This window comes from Oreochromis niloticus, linkage group LG18 (genome assembly GCF_001858045.2).
Source record: "Oreochromis niloticus isolate F11D_XX linkage group LG18, O_niloticus_UMD_NMBU, whole genome shotgun sequence".
In the NCBI taxonomy this organism is placed as follows: Eukaryota; Metazoa; Chordata; class Actinopteri; order Cichliformes; family Cichlidae; genus Oreochromis; species Oreochromis niloticus.
The window spans coordinates 5,619,001-5,641,670 of NC_031982.2; the positions used below are offsets into that span (position 1 = coordinate 5,619,001).

At 40.6% G+C, this 22,670-nt stretch overlaps 2 protein-coding genes across 3 annotated transcripts in view; one reads left to right on the plus strand and one right to left on the minus strand.

Moving 5' to 3' along the window:
* The first annotated feature begins 126 nt into the window (after nt 1-126).
* Nucleotides 127-8,415, plus strand: urod (uroporphyrinogen decarboxylase). Of its 2 annotated transcripts, none has more exons than XM_013264679.3 (10): nt 127-340; nt 1,404-1,560; nt 1,791-1,870; nt 2,046-2,108; nt 3,126-3,323; nt 3,397-3,558; nt 4,798-4,932; nt 5,419-5,519; nt 5,849-5,915; nt 7,422-8,415. In XM_013264679.3, the coding sequence occupies exons 2-10, from the start codon at nt 1,428-1,430 to the stop codon at nt 7,584-7,586; spliced, it is 1,104 nt and encodes a 367-aa protein (XP_013120133.1). In that variant the 5' UTR covers nt 127-340; nt 1,404-1,427; the 3' UTR covers nt 7,587-8,415. The 2 variants fall into 2 exon arrangements, with proteins under 2 accessions (XP_013120133.1, XP_003456230.1); XM_003456182.5 differs by having other exon boundaries at nt 128-340; nt 1,448-1,560.
* Nucleotides 8,416-16,467: 8,052 nt separating this feature from the next.
* Nucleotides 16,468-22,670, minus strand: part of zswim5 (zinc finger, SWIM-type containing 5) — a 70,152-nt gene continuing 63,949 nt past the window's right edge. The window contains exon 16 of the mRNA XM_003456172.4: nt 16,468-22,292. Within this exon, the coding sequence (XP_003456220.1) occupies nt 21,430-22,292 (863 nt within the window). The 3' untranslated portion in view covers nt 16,468-21,429. The remainder of the gene's footprint in view (nt 22,293-22,670) is intronic.

Consider the following 22,670-nt stretch of genomic DNA (forward strand, 5'->3'; position numbering starts at 1 on the left):
ACTACTAATAATAATGATGATGATAATAATGATGATGATGATGATGATACAAACTATACTGACGTTTAAGGGAACAAAATGTAGATAACGACTAAATATAGAAAACGACTATTATTTTGAAGCGTCATCTCGTTTCCTGCTATGGTCACGTGGTTTTTCAAGATGGCCGCGCCCTCAGCGCTGTAGCAGCTGATAGAAGATTGTGTCCATGCGAGCGGGGTTTAAATGACAGTTGAGGAGCAGCAGGTTACAACTGACATCCCCGCATAGAGACAGAGGAGTTTCTGAAAGGCTGTCCCATCCTCAGCACCGCCAACATGAGCAAGAACGATTTAATCCTGTGAGTACTTCCTTCTTTGTTTCCCGATATAAACTGCCGCTTGTTACATTGTAACATTTAAGGTTCGAATTTTGGCCGTTTAGCCGTCTAAATAGTGACCTTATGAAACCCCCCGTTGTCATTGTTATGAAACATGTCTTTCTATTATGGGTCAGTTATAGAAACACAGGCCTCATTCCTTAAAGCTACGTAATCCAATGCCAGAGCGAAGTCGCTTCCTCTTACAAAAAAAACCTCATTCAGAAATCTAGCAGTCTAATAATCTCTTGTTCATATTTACAGATGAACTTATTTTGCAACATGAATTAGTGCTTTAAGCAAATTCTGTGGATCGTCTGATAAATTCGGCATAGCTAATAATGTAAAAGTCTTATTAATCTTTTTGGTTTGTTCTATTTAACTAGCTTCAACTCCGAGAAAGCCAGGGTTTCCTAAATTATCCCATACAGAATCCAAGACACACTCTGATAGTGTGTTTTTATAACCCAGACGTTTAATTCTTAAGAAGAGTCTAACAGCAGATTTGCATCTTTTAAAGTTAAGTGAAGCAAACTAAACATAATTGGCTATCTGTGAAATGTTTTTGTGGTCCGTCTAACAGTTTCATGTCAGAGTCTGAATTAGGGTTAAGGCTGTGATACATTACTGATCCATCCTAAGCACTCCTGTATTTAACTGTCGTTTCTCCTGCTGGGAGAAGATAAGAGAGCAGAGGACGGTTATCTCCCAGAATCACTCTTTTGGTGAATGCCCTTCAGCTGGATGCCCAGAGTGATTGCAGGGGAAAGGGAAGGGTGGGCCTTTATTTTTAGATAACACAAGTTTGCAGTTGTATTGTAAAAAGGTTAGGACGCTATCAGCTAAGCTTCATTCCCTCAACTATGTAATATAAATTGAAATTGCCAGTGTGCTCTGGCCATGCCGCAAATATCTTAAAGGAAAAATTCAGTCTAAATTTGTATTATTTTTCTACACTAAAATGTTGCATAATCAGTGTAAATAAGAGGAGTCAGCAGGTGAATGTCCCCGCACATCCAGCCAAACTGGTGTGTTTCTTAACCAGGTCAGAGAAAACACCGATTCTAACATGAAGTGCTTTCTACCCAGCCCCAAAGACTTTCCTCAGCTAAAGAACGACACATTCCTGAGAGCAGCACGAGGAGAGGAAACCGAACATGTCCCAGTCTGGTGTATGAGACAGGCTGGCAGATATCTACCAGGTACAGACGTCAGATCAGTTCTTTCTTCTCTTGTTTCTGACATGAATAATAGCACTGTACTATCAAATGTGCTACACTTAATAGCCTTAATATTCGTGATCATGTTTTCAGGTTTCATATTGTAGTCTTTCACTTTCTGCATGAGATTCACATCCCTGATAACCACTAACTCCCTGTTATTGAGTCTTAGTGCTGATCTGTAGTGTTTTTCTTTTTACTGTAATCTGCAGAGTTCCGTGAGTCCAGAGCAGGGAAGGACTTTTTTGAGACATGTCAGTCACCAGAGGCGTGCTGTGAGCTCACTCTGCAGGTATAGAGCTGGATTCACAGGGGGGAGAAAAAAAAAATCTAATTTCACAGTGTTAACATCAAGTCAGCAACACCATCATGTGGTGTGAGATGATGGAGTGGTTGTTACACTACCCACAGCGTACCAACAAGAATAACGTATCCAAATTTTATTTCTTTTTTCCCCCCACTTCCAGCCTCTGAGACGTTTTCCCTTTGATGCTGCCATAATCTTCTCTGATATTCTAGTTGTCCCACAGGTAAGTCTGAACAGGCTCAATTGTTACCATGTATAAAATGTTTACAGCTAATCTTTTGCTATATTTTTGTCAGATGTACAGTAAAAGAGGTTTTCTGTAATCAGAAAAATATACATTTTGTTAGTAGAAAGTGTGTTTAGGGTTTTGACATTTATTAATATTTAAATAACCTCTGACATACAGTACAACCAGTGTCTGCTATGTCTTGAGGAATGAGAAGAATTTTCATGTGTGGTAACAAATGGCTATGTATTGATGTATCCACATGTATTAATTGTTAATTTAACTAATTACCATTAGTCAAGTATTAATTTTTCAGTTCGGTTCAAAACCCCCAACAATCAGATTACCCCCTATGACCAGCACTTGGCGACAGTGGGAAAGAAAAACTCCTTTTTAACAGGAAAAAACTTCCAGCAGAACCAGGCTCAGACTGGTTGGGGGTGAGGGGAGGGTGACTGTACAGAAGACATTCTGTGGAAGGAATACAGAAACTAATAACTTTTTCCACATTCTTTGCTGTGTTCCTCCACAGTGGACGCAGTGTCTCAAAATGTTTTTGACAAAATAACTCTTTTGATGACTTAATTAATTAAATAACAAGATATATTTTTCATATATTCAGGTGTCCTGAACTGTTTCCCCCTCATTCTCTGTACAGCTGTGCCCCTCCCTGATCCTTCCTTTATGCTCAAAGCCTTCTTCCTTTTAGCTGGGAGTTCTTCCTCTCCACACTTGCTTTTTTTTTTTTTTCTTAGAACATCAATTAATAGTTGGGTTACCCTCTTTAATATGTCTTACAATATAAAGTGCCTTTGGATGGCTTATGTTGTGAACACATCATAAATAAAATGAGCCCCTGTGATGGACTGGACACACTGTACCCCACGTTTTTGCCCAGTGTTTACTTTGATAGGTTCCAGCCCACCTGAATCCTGAAGATAATAAGTAATACAGAACAGATATATTAACTGGTTTGGTTTGAAATGAGTCTTTGTTTCTTCTTCCTCCCTTCAGGCCATGGGTATGGATGTTCAGATGGTTGCAGGTAAAGGTCCAACATTTCCAGAGCCTCTGAAGGAGCCAGAGGACCTGCAGCGGCTGCAGGTCAAAGTGGACACCGACAAAGAGCTGGGCTACGTCTTCAGAGCCATCACACTGACCCGACACAAAATTGAGGGCAAAGTGCCACTAATAGGATTCAGCGGGGCTCCGGTTAGGCGCGCACATATTGAAACATGTATAGAAAATAATGCTTCGATATTCTAACAGCTCTGTTCCACCACAGTGGACCCTCATGTCCTACATGATAGAAGGTGGAGGCTCCAACACTCACTCTAAGGCAAAGCGTTGGCTGTATCAGCACCCCGAAGCCAGCCACATGCTGCTGAAGATGCTGACAGATGTGATCGTGGAGTATCTGCTAGGACAAGTGGCAGCTGGAGCTCAGGTCAGGCTTCATTGCTTCCTGTGTCTAAACAGACTTCTTCTATTATGATGTCACTTGATATCCTTTTTTTTTTTTTTTTTTTTTTTTTTTAAGATTATTTTAGTTTCCCTTGAAAAAAGAAAAGATGTAAAAAGATAAATAAAATAAAATTTGACAGGACAGAGTGAGTGTAAGTCATATACATTTGAGTCAAGGACATAAATAAATAAATAGAACACACGCCTTATGGAGGTGAACTAATCTCTGTGTCACTGCAAAATACAGCTGAGGCAGCACAAATTATTCCAGTAAGTTTACTTAATCCTGCAATTTTCAGTATTTGTACAGTACATAAACAATTGTGTAGGTGTGTGTGGGTGTGTGTAGGTGTGTGGTCCTCTTTCCCGTCACCTAGCCAATCGGTTGTGGCAGATGGCTGCCCCTCCCCGGTGCCTTCGTTCTGCAAGAGGTTTCTTCCCGTTAAAAGGGAGTTCTTCCTCCCCACTGTCAACAAATGTTGGTCATAGCAGATCATATGATGGTTAATATTGCAGAATCTTTGTCTTAAAATACCTTGAGGGCAATTTTTTTTTCTTGAGAACTGATGCTGTATGAGTAAAACTGGACTGAACTGACGTAACAGCACCATTACTCAAAGACACCTTTCTTTTAACTGTCTGATTAATCAGTATGTGTCAGAGTAATGCAGACTTGAACAAATGTGTCCAATCTGAGACGGTGACAGAGCTCCGTGTCTGTGTGCTTGCTTGAACGAAGTGCTTTTTTTTTTCTTTTTTTTTTTTACATAAAAAGTATGACAAGTCTTTGAATGTAGCAACAAAGTCAGTTAACTGGCAACAGTGACGAAAATTGCAGTGTTGTCATCACTGCTGTGAGTGGGAGGGATGCCAGTCAGACACGCTGAGACAGAAAATGTCTCCCAAGTTTAAAAAAAGAAAAGAAAAGTGGTCAGCACGGTCACCTTTCAGGTTATTTTAATGCATATATTCTACATAATACAGCAGAAAAATACTTAAGTTGAAGAGATTTGAAGTTGTAATTGAAATGCTAACACAAAGACAGCCCTTTTAAAATTTTGTTTTCCTTTTTTTTTGGGGGGGGGGGGGGGTTTCTTTTTTTTTTTTTTTTTAACCCCACTGCTGGGCGCTGTGAAATCCCAGTGTTTATAACACTGACGTCTTCTGTCACTCACCATTCACACAATGTGTGAATGGTGAGTGACAATGGTGTGTTTTTCAGGCACTGCAGGTGTTTGAGTCCCACGCCGGCATTCTGGGACCTGCAGAGTTTAAGGAGTTCTCGCTGCCTTACCTCCGAGACATCGCTCGCCGCGTCAAAGACAAACTGAAGGAGGCAGGACAGGATGTCCCCATGGTGAGAGGGACACCAAACAGATTCACACACAGACATTTGTCCCTCAGTGTATAATCAGAAACACATTTCACACATGCGTAGCACACGTGGACTTCTACACTTACACATCAGCATGAATGCATTGCAAAGAGAGTCACCTGACATGCATATCAGATGCTATGCTTCAAACAACTAGTAGTAAAAAAAAAATTCTGTTCATTATTATTATTTTTTTTTAATTTATTTTTTTTTTTTGGTTGGGTCATTAGTAGCTGCTATATTTGTGTCAGCACTCGGCTCTATTCTTATTAGCACTGTGTTGCCTCCCTGGAGGGATTATTAAGGATTCATGCAGTGTAAGGAGAACCACTGTTCTGTTGGATCTACCTGCAGGTGGCAGCATTTCACCAACAATGGTTGCTGAAGAAGTTGATTTGAAAATCTGTTGTTGTTGTTGTTGTTGTTTCCCCTCTGTGTGTGTGTTTTTGTGTGTGTGGGTGTATTTAGATTGTATTTGCAAAGGATGCTCACTACGCCCTAGAGGAACTGTCTCAGTCTAATTATGAAGTGGTTGGGCTGGACTGGACCATTGACCCACTATCTGCACGGTAACACAAAACGCACACTGTTTTGTCTTTACATGCAGCACCAGACTCTGTTTTAATTGTAAGATTTAAACCAGTCAAACATTTTTGAACGTGAGCCTGAATAGAGAAGTAGCATACAGTGAGAAGCCCACACAGAATCTACAAATGCTTGAAGCCAATGTAGGCGGTCATAGCAGTGATGTTGGGCCATACTGTGGCGTTTCTTTAGTGCCAGGTTGGCCATTGCTGACCTCTCTCTTGTTCCTGGGCTGATTTATTCATCAAATACTTAAACTGCTGGTTGAAGGATTAACTCGTGTGTCCTCTGATGTGCATGTTTATGAATTCAGGGAACGCACAGGAGGGAAGGTCAGCCTGCAAGGAAACATGGACCCCTGTGCTCTGTATGCTCCAAAGGTAACTTCCAATTTCACTGTGCTTTAAACCGACACATAGAAATCTGAAACTCATACTTAGGTAATTCTCATAAAAGTGACTTTCATAGTTTTTCATATTTAAGAAAACTTCATTTTCACCTTTGATTTTTGCCATTTGCTGTTAATGACTTTAACCTGCTGATCTGGAAAGATTTTGTCTTTGAAGTTCCATCTTTTGTTTTTTTAAATGATGCTACTTTAGTCTGACCCCAGACTAACATCCCCGGGTTGTTGGCTGTGGCGCTATCCACGTCAGCTGCTGTGGTCACACAAACATCAGACTGCTTTGGCAATTGGATTATTGTCATCCCCGCAAACATCTGATTTTCTGCTCAGTGTGGTGCACAAAATGACACCAAACAGCACAATGAAGACTTTTCTAATAATCAGTCACCATCTGTGGTGGTGATTAAAGAAAATAATCAGCTTGAAATATTCCTGTTAATTTAGCAGATCATCGTTGAATGTATGACTTAAGAGCTTTTAATCACTATTTATATATAAAAAAAAACAAACTTGGAGGAGTATGAGCTGTTTCATTGAAGTCTATGGGTAACAACACAAACCTGTAACCTGCAGTGATAATCATAGGAACAAATTTTAATTGACTTATTTAATAAAGTATAACTAGATAAGCACACAAACTCCAAATGTATCAACATTATAGCTGCTAATTTTTTAATGTTTGTTTGAACAAACTGAAAAAAAAAAGCCAAATTAATTGCAATCCTGAAAAGTCCAGACTCCTGCACCGTGTATCGTTACACTGTAACACCTGCCGAACATTTAAATGCTCAGCTTCTGTTTTTTCCCTCTAAACTGTAAGCAAGGAGGCTCAAACTTTGTATTGTGGGCCACACAGAGCCCACTTTGATCTTGAGTGGGTCAGACCAGCCAAAGTCCCGTTTCTGTCAGTCTAAAGACGTTTGACTACACATTGACTCTGTCAGATATCCTAATATAAAAAAAAAAGTCTATAAACAGATGTTCTCTAAATGAACTTGTAGGATATGATCGCTGGAAGAAAAGCTCTCCAGTCTCCTGGCACAGCGATGACCTGAAACGTCTTTCTCTTGATTATGGTGGCCACAGACAATCTGCTGAGATTAGCTTGCACTTCTTGTCCTGATTCCCTCATTATCATTCAGTGAGCATGTTCCCTCACATTTGCGCTAATTTCATCTAAAATGACACTGCACCACCTCTCGCGCACACTCTGCCTCTCACACGGCTTCACCCTTCAGCTCACCTGTGCACTGTGACCCGGCGTATGTGTCACGTCGTGTCACTGACGGCGAGCACGAACAGTTTTGCCTTCATTGTAGGACATGACGTCTGCATTTAACTTTGGCCACCTGCTGTTGCCGTTAAGCGTCCCAGTGAAAATCAGCTTTACTGCGTGAGAATGCGTTTTGCCGAGAGAGTGTTATGTTTGATTGTTTCTTTTTGACGGCGACTGACACGAACCTGCTCTCTTTCTCTTCAGGAGCGCATTTCAGACATCGTGAAGAAGATGTTGGAGGGTTTCGGCACAAGGGGCTACATCGCCAACCTCGGCCACGGCGTTTACCCCGACATGGAGCCGGAGAACATAGGCGCCTTCGTCGAAGCCGTGCACCAGCACTCCAAACAGATGATCAAACAGATATGAAGATAAATGTCTTGTATGAAGAACCAAACCTGGCCTTATGATGGTGATGCAAGAAAAATGTATAAGAAGGCATTATTTTATTAAAAACTCTAAACAGTTGTAGATGTGTCCGTTTGAATATTAACAGAAAAATCCTAAAAATGACTTGTTTTTCAGCACATGAAACACAGAGAATGCTTTTCCTGTTATTTTCAGAATGAGGCTGATTTTCAACAAAGGAAGAGGAAAAAATAATGTGTGGATATTAATTTAAGATGGAAAACATCCAGATCAGCACGTACTGTACATTCTCAGCTGCCACAGCTCTCCACAACAAACATGTTCTTTTTTTTTTTTATTATTATTTTCGAAGACAAGATTTTCTCTTCAGCTGTAATATGTTTTTCTGAGCAGGACTGGATTATGTCTTTGGACTGAAAAGGACAGTACATGTACGCTGCAGTTTAACTGAATGAGATTGTGTTTGTATTAATATTAGATCTAAAAGGTCTAAAGAGCTTTGACTGGTGGTGTGTACTATGAAGCGTTTGGATGTTTTTATTTTTTAAATCCAATCACAATTCTGTAAAATGTCTCTGTGGCACTTTCAAAAAAAGGAGAAGCATTCCTGCATCTGAAAACCTCTTTAGTCCAAGCAGAGCTCTTCATCAGTACAAGGAGTTTCATTCTCAAAGGCTGCCAAAGTTAAAAAAAAATAAAAGATCCAAACTGCTGTAAAAACAAAAACGGGTGATTTGGCGGAGGGTTTCAGCAAGGGACACTCTGCTGCAGTTATAAAATCAATTTTTAAAGGAAAAATGTCAGCATGCAGCAGTTGATCATTCCTCCATCTAACATCTTAACTGTGAACAAATCTCCTGCTGGATCTCAGCAGGAAGAGTTTTATTTTTACTCCTGCTGATAGATCTTTTAACAAATGTGCGCTGTACACGGAGACGCTGCTTTGCTCTGATTTTCACCCTAAATCTGAATTTTGTGTAGAAAAACTGGTTTATTAGGAGAAGCAGTCTCTTTTTTTTCCATCCACCATTAAATAAAGATTTAATCTGAATTTATATTCTATTATGTTTTTAGATTTCCGTTACACGAGAAATATACAACCCACAGCAACTCGGCTTGTCTTTGACAACCACTACATGCCCATCTGAAGATGAACTGTACTTACTTTGATGAGCCCTTCAAAACGGTACTCCTGACAAAATGAATATAAATATATGTTTTGCACATAGCAGTCTGTGTTGAGGGCTTTCTCTTGCACTGGTAGGATGTGGTTACAGTTTTTCTTGAGAATGTAGCACCAGTAAAGTCAAGTCTAGGTATAGTCAGCTGATCTAAATATTTAATCAGCCAATCACTTTTCAGCAACTTAAAGCTTTTATGCAAGAAGACATGGTCATGACAGCCTGCTGAACTTCAAACTGAGGATCAGAATGGGGAAGAAAGATGACTGAATGTGGGATAGTTGATGCAGAATGGGCATCAACTATCCCACGGACGATCTGCTGAGATTTTCCCACAGAACCATCTGTAGGGTTTTAAAACGAGCCAATAAAGATAAAACATCCAGTGAGCGGCAGTTCTCTGGGTGAAAACTCCTTGTTGATGAGGTCAGGGGAGCAGTTGACCCCCCCTCCCAGACCCTGGTTCTGCTGATTTTTTCCTGTAAAAAGGGATTTTTTCCTTCCCACTGTCGCCGGTCACAGGTTAATCTGATTTTTGTGGTTTTCTCTGTATTAGTGCAGGATCTTTACCTTACAATATAAACTGCCTTGGGGCAACTGCTGATGGGATTTGGTGCTATATAAATTGAATTGAATTGAATGATCTTAGAAAATATTGAAATATTTCATTTTCTGTATAATGTAGATAGAATATATGAGCACTTCCTTTTAAAAATTAAATCACTAAAAGATAAAAACCTTTTCTTTAGATGCACAAGTACACACATGCACGCACACACACACACAGCATCATATAGCCTATTCCTCTATTGTCATCAAAATCAAAACTGGCCATTCAGTTGTTAAGAATATTTCAACAACCACTTATGTTTGCAGTGATGACGTACACAGACAGCGATTCAAGGCTGAGGTCTGAGTTGGAAAATGGGACAAAGACGTCCCAGTGACTGGTTCTCTAACTGGGACAAAAGTGAGACAGTGTCCTGCCTGAAGGTGTGGAAACAAGTTTTTATGACAGCCGGGAGTCCTTTGAGAAAAGCTTTGTAATGAACATCTTTATAAATAAACAGCTTAAGCAGTACAGAACAGTGTGGCCTCTAGAACACAGTAAACTGAATTAGTCAGCTTCTAAAGAAAAAAAGTTCCACTCAACACATCCTGAGTTTTGACCTGTCTGAGTTTTCCACTCAGTTGCAGTGGGCCCGGTTAACAGCTTGACCCTGATGAAATCTTCTGACAACATGTTACAGTTTCTCAGACTTGGCGTCTTTTGGAGTGTTTCTGCAATTTGTGAAGTTAAATCTAAGTGATAACCAGCACAGCTGAGTGTTGTTTTTCAAAAGGCCTCGAGACAAGTCAGACTGCCTATGTCTGCTCTCCAAATGTGACCTAAATGTCTGCTCATATTCTTAGACTGCAAATGAGTGTTGGAAGAAAAACCATCAAAATAAATATGCCGAGCGTCATAAAGGGAAAACCTCTCAGATGGCCCCGGTTTTCAGCTGGCAGGAATGTGTGCCCATGTGTTGTGCTCTTATACGTTATGGATGCAGCGTGCTAACCAGCCTTGTTAACATTAGCAAATAACTTAGCACTCCGCAGCCACTGGTTTCAGTCACGTCTGGCTAGGGATGTTTGATAATGGCAAAAATCCTAATTATCTGTAGATAATTGTTGTCTTTATTTAACCCAGTTGTTCAAAATCTTAACAAATTCAATGGTTTTACTGAACAAGCAGACTAAAAAATGTGACAGAGAGAACTTCAAATACCCAGAGACGAAGGCACCTACAGACATTTTACAGGTTCATCATGATCTATGGTTGTGCTCATAAGTTTACAAACTTACAAACATACTTACTTTACATATTTTGGACTTTTAATGATTTCTTCAAACTGGAATTTTAAGCTCTTTATGGATCGTACATCTTTAATGATTTTGAAAAACAAGTTTCGGGTGCACATGTCTGAATTTATTTGGGTTTTCTTCAGGGTCAGAATTTTACACACAGCCTCAAATAAATGCATGCAACCCCACTGATATTTGTCTAAAAGTCCCTTAGCAAGTTGCACCTTGACTAGATGCTTTTGATAGTTCTCAAAAAGCTTGTGGCATAATTCTCACTGAGTTTTTGACCACTCTTCTTGTAAAAATTGGTAGAGTTCATTTAAATGTAGTTTGGTTTTCTGGCACATACCTGGCTTTAAAGCATATTTTCAGTAGGGGCGATGTCAGGGCTTTAGTAAGGCGTAACATTAGCCTGCTTTGTCCATTTCAAAACCAGTTTGATGTGTGTTTTGGATTATTTAGCTGCTGGAACACCTGGGTCTAAACTTCAACTGTCACTGTTGATTTGAAGTTAAAGAGTTTGGTGGTAGTCCTCTGTAATTGTTCTAGCTATTTTGTGCAATACACCACAACCACTGGCAGCACAAAAACCCCAGAGCATGATGCTACCACCACCATGCTTGATAGCTGGTACAGTGATTTGAACGGCTCACCTTTACTGCTCCAAACCAAATAGATGACCAAATGCTGGATTTCTCTGTCATGAAGTTGACTACAATTTTACAGAAAAAACACTCTCTGCTAATATAACTACAGGAAGTCCAGAGAACTATCAGGAATCTTTTAGCTGAACCGGCTTAGGCTTATTTCATTCCAGCTTCAAATGTCACCCAGCGACGGGCAGTGGTGTTAAAGCCAAGCATTATCTCCACCAATCAGGTGTCATCCCTCTGAACTGTTTCCAGCTCAGCTGCCAAACAGGCGCTTTCAAAAAAAAAAAAAAAAAAAAAAAAAAGCTAAGCATTTCCTAGTATCCAATCACAATCTTCAAAGTCTTTAGTCTCTTAGAATTTAACAATTTAGTAAATGGGGGCTAAATACAAAGCTACATTATATTACACAGAAATCACAGGCATCACTATTTAATCGTAACAGGAGCTCAAAGGAGAGATCAGTTAATCCAAAATTGTGTTTTTGTCCAGGAGGCAGCTAAGAACATCAGATAAGCAGATTCTAGTAAATCCATTTGTTGTTGCTGATGCTGATGTTGTTGTTGTGAAGGATTCCAGCAAACATCACGTGACCTGACTGAGCGGTTTAAGGGTGCTGACTTCTGGGGTTTCCTTCAAACCAGTGTCTGGATTACAGACGAGACACCAGGTTGTTGTTACTGGGATTGTGGACAATCCCAGTAACAACCATTTTAGATGGTATTGGTTTGATAAAATTCTAATTTTATTGTGAAAAGATTTCTGGCACTTTAATAGTGTATTTAGTGGGTAGTGGGATTTGATCATTCAGAGGGACAGATTCCATGCATTTTGGGGAATTTGATAAAATAAATGGTTGTTATTGCTTAAAATACCCTTTAACTGTACATTTAATGCATTTAAGACAAAATCTGTTCATTTGTCCATTAAGAAATATTACATTTGGGCTGCACTTTAAATAGATTTAAATTTTCCCAGAAAACACATTTTAAAACATCCAGTCATGTATTTGTTAAATGTAATTTTGCTCCCTTACATATCCCAAAGTGACCTAACCATAAGAACAGAAATTGATGACATACTGACCGTTAATATTTCAGATGAACTTCCGAACTAACAGGAAGGTCTGGAAAGTTATTTATATTATTTATTAGTTAAAAGATTCCCATTGGGTCAAATCAAAAAGATGAATTCTTTAGCCATCCAACACTTATATCTTATGTTTCACATCATTTTACTGAAAAACAGTCATAGTTTGTTAAAATTACAAATCAAATTCAGCTGCAGCTAAAGAATTTTAACTGTCGAATAATACAAATTTGTTGAGCCTGGGAGCATTTACAGCAGTACAATGGTGCGCGAGAGGCTGGCTGAAAACATGCAGAAACATGTCATCCAGTACAGAGCACCAGTGTGGACGTGCAGCAGCGAAGCAGCGCCTTTGTTGTTAAAATGGAAGCTGAATGAAAAGTAGAAATCCAGCTTCCAGATAATTAAGACTGTTCAGCAGTGAGTGTTATTAATATGTACAAAAATACACAAAGCTCAAAGCAGCTGATGAGAGGGGGAACAGCAGCGGGCTTTCATTCATCTCACTCCTTTGTGTGGGTGCGGTAGTAACACACTCTCTCTGACTCTCTCTCTTTCACACACACACACAAACACACACACACCATACACGGAGGCTTTTGTTGTGGCCCCCGTATTGCGTAAACAGTGAAGACAAATGAACAAAAATCACCGCTGATTGTCGACAGGTAAGACTAAAGAGGCTTGGGCTGTGTGTCAGTGGGCCATCTGGGAATAAAGTGACAGGCTGAGTGTGAGTGTGTGTGTGTGTGTGTGTGTGTGTGTGTGTGTGTGTGTGTGTGCGTGTGTCTGTGTGTGTGTGTGTGAGGGAGAGAGAAAAAGAGAGAGAGAGAGAAATAGACAAAGAGAAAAGGTAACAATGAATCAGTGCTCTTTAGAAATGGAGATCAATTTCCACATGGTCGCTTTAAAGGCTCTGGCAGGAGAATAATATATAAGTGTGTGTGCTTCTGTGTTCATGTTTGTGTGTCCGTGAATCATTTCATTGTGTGTTTGTGTGTGTTTTATGTGCTTATTTTGTGCACAGAGATTGAACAGGTGGATGTGTGGTCGTGGGTTTCTGTGTGTGTGTGTGTGTGTGTGTGTGTGTGTGTGTGTGTGTGTGTGTGTGTGTGTGAGAGAGAGAGTGAGAGAGAGAGAGAGAGAGGGTGCCTTTGAAGGAGGTCCAGGCTCCATCTCTCAGCAAATCAGCAGGCCTGAAAATCCAATCTGCCTGGAGAGACAGCAGGCTGTACATCATCTGCCATGGATGGACACTATCAGCGCTTTATCAGTGACCACCCCCCTACAAATACACACACACACACACAATTTTTCAATGAGCACATGCATGAAAGAACACACACAGCCCACTGTGACAGAGACTGATGGGCGTTATTACCATAGTGGTTGTGTGGAGGGATGGAGGGAGGTGGAGGCAGAAAGTGAAACTCTGGCTTTAGTCCGAGGACCTCGAGATGCTTCACGCTAATGCAGATGCTGACAGCTGTGACAGTCTCTCTTTGCCACCGATACCTTAGTATTTCAGCATGTACGCCATGTTGATATTAACCTCTGCTGTCACTAAGTTACTCGCAATGATCCTGTGTCATAGCGTCACACTCATTTGAATAAGAGTGGATGGTTCCCAAAGGACCTCGCACCATCAATGGAGCAAGATGAAGTTGAAGGTGTGGGAGGAGGGGCTTTCCAAAGCTATGTGACCATTAAAGAAACCGCTCTGATGGTATGACTTTAAATTGTGTCATTAGGACTGAATAAAATCCCCCTTAGACTGAACGTTGCTGAAAAGCTTGGTTGTTCAGAGCGCTGTATGTGTGTATTAATGGAAAGTTCACAAGGAGTCAGTTTAGGCTGGTCTGAGCTAAAAAGAACAACTGTTGCTCAGTGGTCCAAACTGTTGCAGATGAAAGCGAGTTTTGCATTCCTTTTGGGAACTAATTTCCCAGAGCCTGGAGGAAGACTGGAGAAACACACAATCCACAGTGAAGTCCAGTGCAAGATTTCTGCAGCCTGTCGGGTGCCACGTCATCTGCTGGGGATACAGGTTGGTTGGTCCGTTCTGTTTTATCAAGTCCAAAGTGAATGCAGCAGTCTACCTCATGCCTCCATCTGTGACAAAACTGCTACCAAACAGTTTCCTGACTGATCAGACGACTCGACTGGCCTGAACCCCACAGAGAATATACAACAAGAGAAAGATGAGCTGAAGGTCGCTATTAAAGCAATCTGGGCTTCAGTAACAGCTTAGCAGTGCCACAGCTGATATCCTGCATGAAACCACGTCACACTGATGTAATAGTTCACGGTAAAGGAGCCACATCCAAGTAGTGAATGTAGAAGCTTGCACAGACAGGTCTTGTTGTTGTGTTTGGGGCAGGACGCGCACTTAGCTTAGTCATCCAACAGGATAAGTGTATGCAAAGTGAAAAGTACGCCAGAGAAAACGCGTGATTGGTTAAAACGCAGCTCGTTTGCTCATGTGTTTAGTGTTTCTGTGTCTGAGTAAATATAAGTACGAGCGGGAGGGGCAGAGTGAGACAGGCTGGGGTGGCGTGGGTGGGGGGCAGTGGAAAGTGAGGCGAAAAAAAGATTGTGCTTATAGCAATCACTCTTCCATCTATCTGTCTGGATAATTAATATAAATCTGCTCATTTATCTTCAGCCAATCAATCTAGATTTACACTCGCACATGCACACACACAGGGACGTGCACACACATACATGGAGTTACGAGCACACTTAAATGCTTCTTGATGCCCTGATTGTCTGCTTATATGGCTCTGCAGAAATCTGTAATGAGTGAGAATGAAGCGGCGAAGGCGGGATAGAAGAAAAATATTCTGATTAGAGAAAAATGAGAGAAAGATTGATGGAACTCTATCAGCCTCCGTGTGCTTCATTTACCACTCAGGCAGATTGGTTGGATGGGTGAAATTGCAAGGACTGCACCACAGCAGCTGGGAAGAATGCAGGCTTTTAGCCACTTTGGATCACTTGCTGTCACAGAGTTTGAGATTTGGTAAATGTAATTCAAGTTTCTTACAAGTTGGGTGTTATATATTCAGTTTTGCTCATTATCTGTGTATTTTAAGTTTGAAATGAGTTAAGGGAACACAAAAGTCTAACTGGAAAGAAAGGAGAGATGCTTAAAAGAGCAGTTAAATCACATCGCATGAGCCGCTTTCCTCTGGAGGTAAAAAATAGAAGGAGAAGTTGGTGGGGGAAATACTGAAGTCTTACCACTTGTTTCACTTCCGGTCCATAATATCCACCCACGAAAGCTTTGTTTTGGAACTGAAATGAAAACACATGATGAAACAAAACTGGAAAGAATCAGCACAGAAGTAGAACAAAGATAAATAATCGAATGTAGCCCCTTTGTATGACTTTTTTCTTTTTGCCTTATTGTTATTTTTTTATTCTGCTGTTTTTGATGATTACGACATATTCTGTCCCATATTGATCAACCTTTTTGGGTTCAGTTCAGATCAGTTTGAATGGCTCATTCATTAGAACCTGGTGTTTGGGGGGGGAACTACATGAACATAATGGCATTTCTATTAGGAATAACCTCAAAAAATAGTTTTGTGCAATTTCCAACTAGTAAAAGACGATATTAGTACTGAATTGAAAATATTAATTAACCTGGACAGTTTGGGTGGACTTGTATTGGTAACAGTTACAGGTATAAAGAATTTAAGATGGTTGGAGGGTTTTTAAATATCACCAAGTAATAATTTAGGATCAAATAATACACTTTTTACAACCAAATACATCGATCTAGCTTTATCATAGGTGTAGTAGGCAGTAATTGATGTGTGGCTAGACGAGTACATTATCGAACTCGTTAACTTTCACTGAGACGCCGCCATAAAGGTTTCCATGATTGTGTTGACGATGTCCTGAGGTCAGTGAAGGGGAATTTCCACTAACAGGGCAACCTTTAAAAATGGCTGCGCTATGCGGAGCTTTTCAAGCTTTTGTGATGTATTAAATAATTCAAGAGTGTCTCATACCGTAGGATTCAAACACTTAATGAACTAGAACCACTGCTGACTCCGCAGGCAAACTTTAAACTAATGTATGTTGGCTCAACAAACAACATCCTGGTAACGTGTTTCACACTTTATTCATAGAAAAGCACTGAGATTCCAACACAAATCAATATAAAATGGTAGTAGCGTTACATAAATAGTAATAAATTCTCGCTTTATAGACAGTAGCTCAAGAAGTCGCACAAAAAACAAAAAAAAAATTACAAAAAAAAAGAAAAGGTGTTGATGATAAGCTATGATACTTCTGTGGCAACAAATACTGGAGATACCTTTTCATAATCAGTAGCACAAAGAGGCAACAAACACTTTCAAATATCCCTTAAGTTGGAAAGAATTCAAAAACAAAAACTGGGAAAACAGTAGGTGAACTAGATCTCTACCAGCAAACAGTACTTCTCCTACAAACCAAAGACAGACGGGGACAACAAAGAAAACGCCCAGAAACTGGCTGAGTTAGTTAATAAAGAAGGAAAAGAAAAGCAAGGAAAACTTTGTTGTAATGCTGTCAGTGAATGCATCACATAAAGGCAGCCGACTGGAGCTCCTCGGCAAAATTATTTTCCTAATATATTATCCCCCCCCCCAAAAAAAATCAATGTATCCTTTCATTATCTTCACTATGTATAAACCTCGCAGCTTTATTTCGTTCTCTGCAAGCTACTGTAGCGCACTGATGTCAACGTGTTTCAGGATACTCGAGGAAGTGGTCGCACTTAAACGCAACTGGCTTTAAATCCGACGTCCTCCTTGTTCGAGAGGGATCGAGGTGTTCAAGAACATCAGGGGAAAACAAAACTATAGAAGACCTGAACTCAGCCAGTTTAATGAGGTGAAAAGGAGCTGAGAAAGCAATTAAAAAAAAAAAAAGTTAAAAGGAATGAGCACGAGGTCATCCACAGGCCGTCTCTTTTTTTGTTCATACAGTTGCTGTTTCCGGACACTTGCGTATCGTTTCGTCTCACCACAGTGTTGCCGCACAATACGACACCTCTGAGAAGACACTGAAGGCTTTAGTCCTGATTAAAGAAAACCAACAAACAAACAAAACAAATAAAAAATTAACAACTTTTGTACATTGATCGACCAGAAAGGCATTTTCCACCGTCTTTCGCTTTTTCGTCTACTCTAAACGTTGCAGCGGAAACAGGCCGGCCACTGTGCACTGTCCAAATACAAGCATGATGGGTCTCCTTTTCGTCCGCAACACCCCCGTCCTCATTAATAGTGGTTCAACCCACTAGGTCTCTGCACTCAGTTTTGAGGGGGTATATTTAAGAGGGGACAACACCATCGAAGTGGTTCTGCATAGTCAGGTTTAGTAAGAATCCGTTTACAAATGAATGCCTTCCTCATTTTACTCAACTTCAAATAACATGCTCACTTTTGGAAAACACCCCCCCCTCCCCCCAACTTCTATAAAATACAAATAATAATTGTTATTATTGCAAAAAAAAGAAAAGAAAAAAAAAGCCAAAAAACAAAAACTGAAAGAAATGTACACAGGAGCACCTGAGAAATGCCTTGAAGTCTTTGCTCTTAAAAAAAAAAAAGAAACAAAAAAAAACATGCTGTCAAACACCCCTGTCCAAAACAATTCAAGTACACCCCGACAAAATCATAAAAACAAAGAACAAAACCATAACATACTTATCATAAATAATTATAACTTTACAATTTTCTGAATTGACACTTTAGTATTTACAATATCTTAAATGCTAAATGCTACTACTTTTTGTTTTGTTTCTTTAAGTCGTGTCCCTGAGAACTGAGTTTAGCCTCTCTTCTTTTTGCTCAGTTTTCCTTTTTTCATTCCCATTCTTCTATCTGCATTTCTTCAGATCCAAAAAAAACTAAAACAAACAAAACAAAAAAAAGACAGAGAGAAAGAAAGTAAAGGCCCAGAGTTGTGACTGACTACCCAGGTTTTGGGTGAAGGTAGCTCTTGTGGAATGTAAAAGCAGACAGGAAAATGTTCCTCCATTCAAAAAGTGTTCTACCAATAAATAAATGCTGAAGCAGGCAGGAACGCACTGAAGAGGTATTCGTGTGAAGTGCTTTAAACGATGACATTAAGTCTGACCAGTAAAAGATTCAAGCTCTTTCTGTACTGCATTACTGCCGTTAACAACAACACTTTGCCACTGGGTAAGAAAAAGGGGGCGTGGAGATCCCCCATAAAGAGAAAACAGCTTCCTGGGCCAATATATGTGGTCTCAAATACATACAATGAAGTCATCAAGTAAACTGTAGTCTTTCAGTTTGCACTGCAGCCCTGTGAGAAAGTCAAGGAGGTCTCATCTTCACTGTCGATGATGATCATAACCAGCAGCTTTCACAGGTGACTTTGCGTCTTTTCCATCACAAGACCGAGAAACTGAAGGAAACATGACAGGGGCTAGTCTATTTACTGCTGTTCACCTGATATTTAACATTTTACATTTATGTCTTTTTAATTTTGTTTATTTATGTTTTCAGTGGTTCTGAACACACTACTTGAATACCTTTAATATTTTTTTGTCCATGTGGGACCAGCAGAGTAAGCTAAAAACAAAGCTAACTAATGACGCCAATGCAGTGGGGCAACAAACTGCAGTTCCACAATAAAATACCCAACAAGCCAAATATTACATTTAAAATTAGTCTGTTGCTGCTCTGGTCTTTTTTTTTTCTTTTTTCTTAAATTTTGCTTGGACTAAAAGATTCTTGGGAGCAGATTTTGTTTTCATTTTAATGAATGCATGCCGCTAAACCAAGCTAGCTAGCCAGCGCTAGCATAAGCCATTTTTATAAAGTGCCTTGAGGCGACTTTTGTTGTGATTTGGCGCTATATAAATAAATTGAATTGAATAAGCAACTTCCTGCTCTCACTCAAAGAGGGTCACATCTAGTTAAAATATTATATATAATCATAAAATGTTATACAATTATTGAAATCTCTTTATCACCAAGCAGCAATAATACGCTAACAGCACACTGACATTAGCACATTATATGTGTTCCCTGTTGCCTGGGTTCTCTCTGGGTGGTGTGGCTTCCTCCCACAGTCCAAAGACATTAATTGGTCATTCTGAAATAGCAGTTAGTGTGAATTTGAGTACGACCTGTCCAGGGTGTGCCCCATCTATCACTCATGACAGCGGAGATATGCTCAAGCAACCCTGCAAACCTGAACTGGACAAGTTGTTATGAAAATGCATGGATGGATGGATGGATGGATGGATCCCCCCACCCACTTGGCTAAATTGTATTGGATTTTTGTTATTTTTCAAACCACATTTAAAGTCCCTTTCAAATTTGTCATAAATAACACTGCTAGCTTCTGATAAAGTGACACTATGGCGGCTCTGTGTAGACATAGTCATTGCAGGCATGTCATATTTAGTGTATGCATAAATTAAACTGTATGTTAATTAATCAATAATGTGAGATGTTTTCTTACTACAACATGTCACTACACGCCGTCTTACTCCCAGTATGTTCTGTATCAAACCTTTGGCGTCTCTGCCTTTAGTATTTTGTTTCAAAGTGGAATGTGTTGTTAGTGGTGGTATCTGAACCCAAACCACGATGTTCACCTAAACCTAAACAGCTGGTTCTGGTGACTAAACCCATTCAAATAGTGAGCTGAAATAATCGCAGTTAAGAACCAATTGCTAAGCCAAATTTTACAATGAGACATGATGCCAAAGGAAACATTTGCAGATGTTTCTAAGCCCAACTTAGTAAAACTAGCATGGCGACATCTACTAGAAATGCACTTTGTGTTGGTTAAGACACATGACCACAGAACTCAAACTTCATTCTGTGGTTTTAATGATTACTGAGCCAGCATCATTAACCAGCTGAGGATGCATTCCTTTGAGGTAATGCATCTTATTTCCAGTTCTTGTGATGGAAAAGGGACTTCAGCGACATGCAGAACTAACAGTCAGTGAAATCAACAAGGCCCCAACAGGTTCCAAAGCTTCTTTGCACAACACCAGAAAGTGAACTTGTTTTTAGTGATAAAAACGAAGCAGAGGCTTGATTTATATTGCTTGCTGACTAAATCTCAATGTAGTGATGGTAAAGTGGGTGCTGGAGTCTTGCACATTTAAAAGGTTTTGGCCACAAATAGCTGAAGAGCAGTGCAGTGGATGAGACTCCACCGGTTCTCACAGTTGTATTTTGTCACTGTAAATAAGCTTATAGGAGGGCATAACAGATATACTGTGTTTATATATAGAGACTCGACTACCCTACCTTAGCTAAAGCAGCAGCCTGAACGTCACTGTCAGACGTCTGGATTTAAAAACACACACCCTGTGAAGCATCGTTGGACTTCCTATTTTAGATATTTGTCAGAAACCAGCAGGTGAAGGTTTTTAAATCTGCAGGTACCGACTTCCCCCACAGAGAGACCACATGGGGAGTCCTGTATTCTGCCCTCTCTACTCTAAAATGCCCTGAATGAAACAAAGAGGCCATTTCTGATCAAGAAGTTAAAGCTGAGAGTACAGTCGAGGTATGACAATAACACTACGTGTGTTTTTGACCTCAGTGGATTTTTTTTTTGGAATAACATGCTTCTTCCACTCTGAAAACCTCTCCTTCTTAACCCCGGCTGAAAGCATCTTCTGGCTCAACAGTACATACAGCTAAATCATTTGGTTTTCATATCATCATGTACCCCCACAAAACTAAAGTTTGTTTTGCTTTTGCAATCACATTCTTTTGACTTTTTTCCTTTTTTAAACACTAAATTTAACATTAGTCAGAGGGCAAAATGCTTTGTTTTTCTAGTTGCTTAGTTGACATTTCAAACCTTTTCCCCCCTTTTGCAGTCTTAATGAAGTAGAGCAATGTACTGTGAACACTTCCTCGTTCACAATCAAGAAACAGAACAACAGGATAAAAACTCAGTCAGCAAATGGCTCAAAATACGTGAAAATAAAAAGAAATAAAACTTAAATTAGAAACACAGAAGTGTAACTGCTTCCCCCAAGAAGGGGGTCTCTGTGAGAGAAGGTCAGTAAGGTCAGCCGAAGCGCTCCCTGACCAACATCATCAGTTTCTTCTTGCCCTTGTAGATCTGTTTCAGGTTGTCTATGAACTGGGCGAACTGAATGTGTCCGTCCTGTGCCAGCAGAAAAGTCTCCCGTGCTTTGCTCAGGAACTCTATGAACTCCCCATAGTGCCGCGGACTGATGTGCGTCAGCCGAGAGTGCGTGGTGTTGATATACGCCGAGATCGTGGCGTCCAGGAGCTGGCGCAGCGGTGCCTTATCCGTGGACATCAGCTTCCCAGAGTTCCTTCTCCCAGGAATTCCAGCGAGACCCGGTGCAGTCATAGTGCACCGCCGTAGAATGTCAGACAAGACTGTGGCGCAGTGCACGCTCTTCACCACCAGCGGAATAATAGCCGCAAGCTCATTCTTCCCCAGCGAGTGGCTGAGCGCACAGGCCCACAGCACGTCGTTAATAGCTGGGTGAGTGTCTTGGTTGTAAGCCAGGTTGAGATGCGTCATGGCCAGCGAGGCCAGCTTGAACGACCGCAGGGGGTATCCTCGGTGCTCCATGTACCTCGCAATGGTAAACAGCTGCGAGTAGGTCATGCCCGTCGACGCTGCGTCGATCACGATCTGGTAGGCCGTCTCGAAGGCGATGTGGTCCTTCTCGCAGAGCGTCAGAGCTGACAGGGCGCAGTTCTGGGGGTCCTTCATGGCACACTGCAGGGCCAAGGTCCTTGCACAGCTTGCAAGCTCCTCTCGCTGGGGATAGTCGAGGCTGAGGCGCAGGATGGTGTTATGGGACATGACGGTGGCCGCCACGATGCTGGTGGCTTCGGTGGGCGTGAACAGAGTATACCAGCTTTGTAAGATGCTCACCAGTGCCCGCAGACCTGATGAGAGGAAAAAAGAGATTTACCATTCAGTGCTTGTGACCAGAAACGCTCACTATTCACAGCAGCAAGCTCAGCACTTTGAAATGCTGTCCAGATGTAGAGCAAGCACTACTATAGCTTATATGGTACACTCATGAACATATACTTGTTACTCTTGGAATAAATAAATATTTAGCATATATGGTATGCCTCACGAACAGCAGCCCGGTGGTCACTACCAAATGACTGTATAGCACCGTGCACTGAGCTGAAGGATTAAGGAAAGAGAAAACAGAGCAGCACTTCACACACAGCTTTTCAGACAGTTGAGGAGAATTTGGAATATGAAGCCATGTGTACCTCGACCTATAATTGTCCCAAATTGCTAAAGTTACT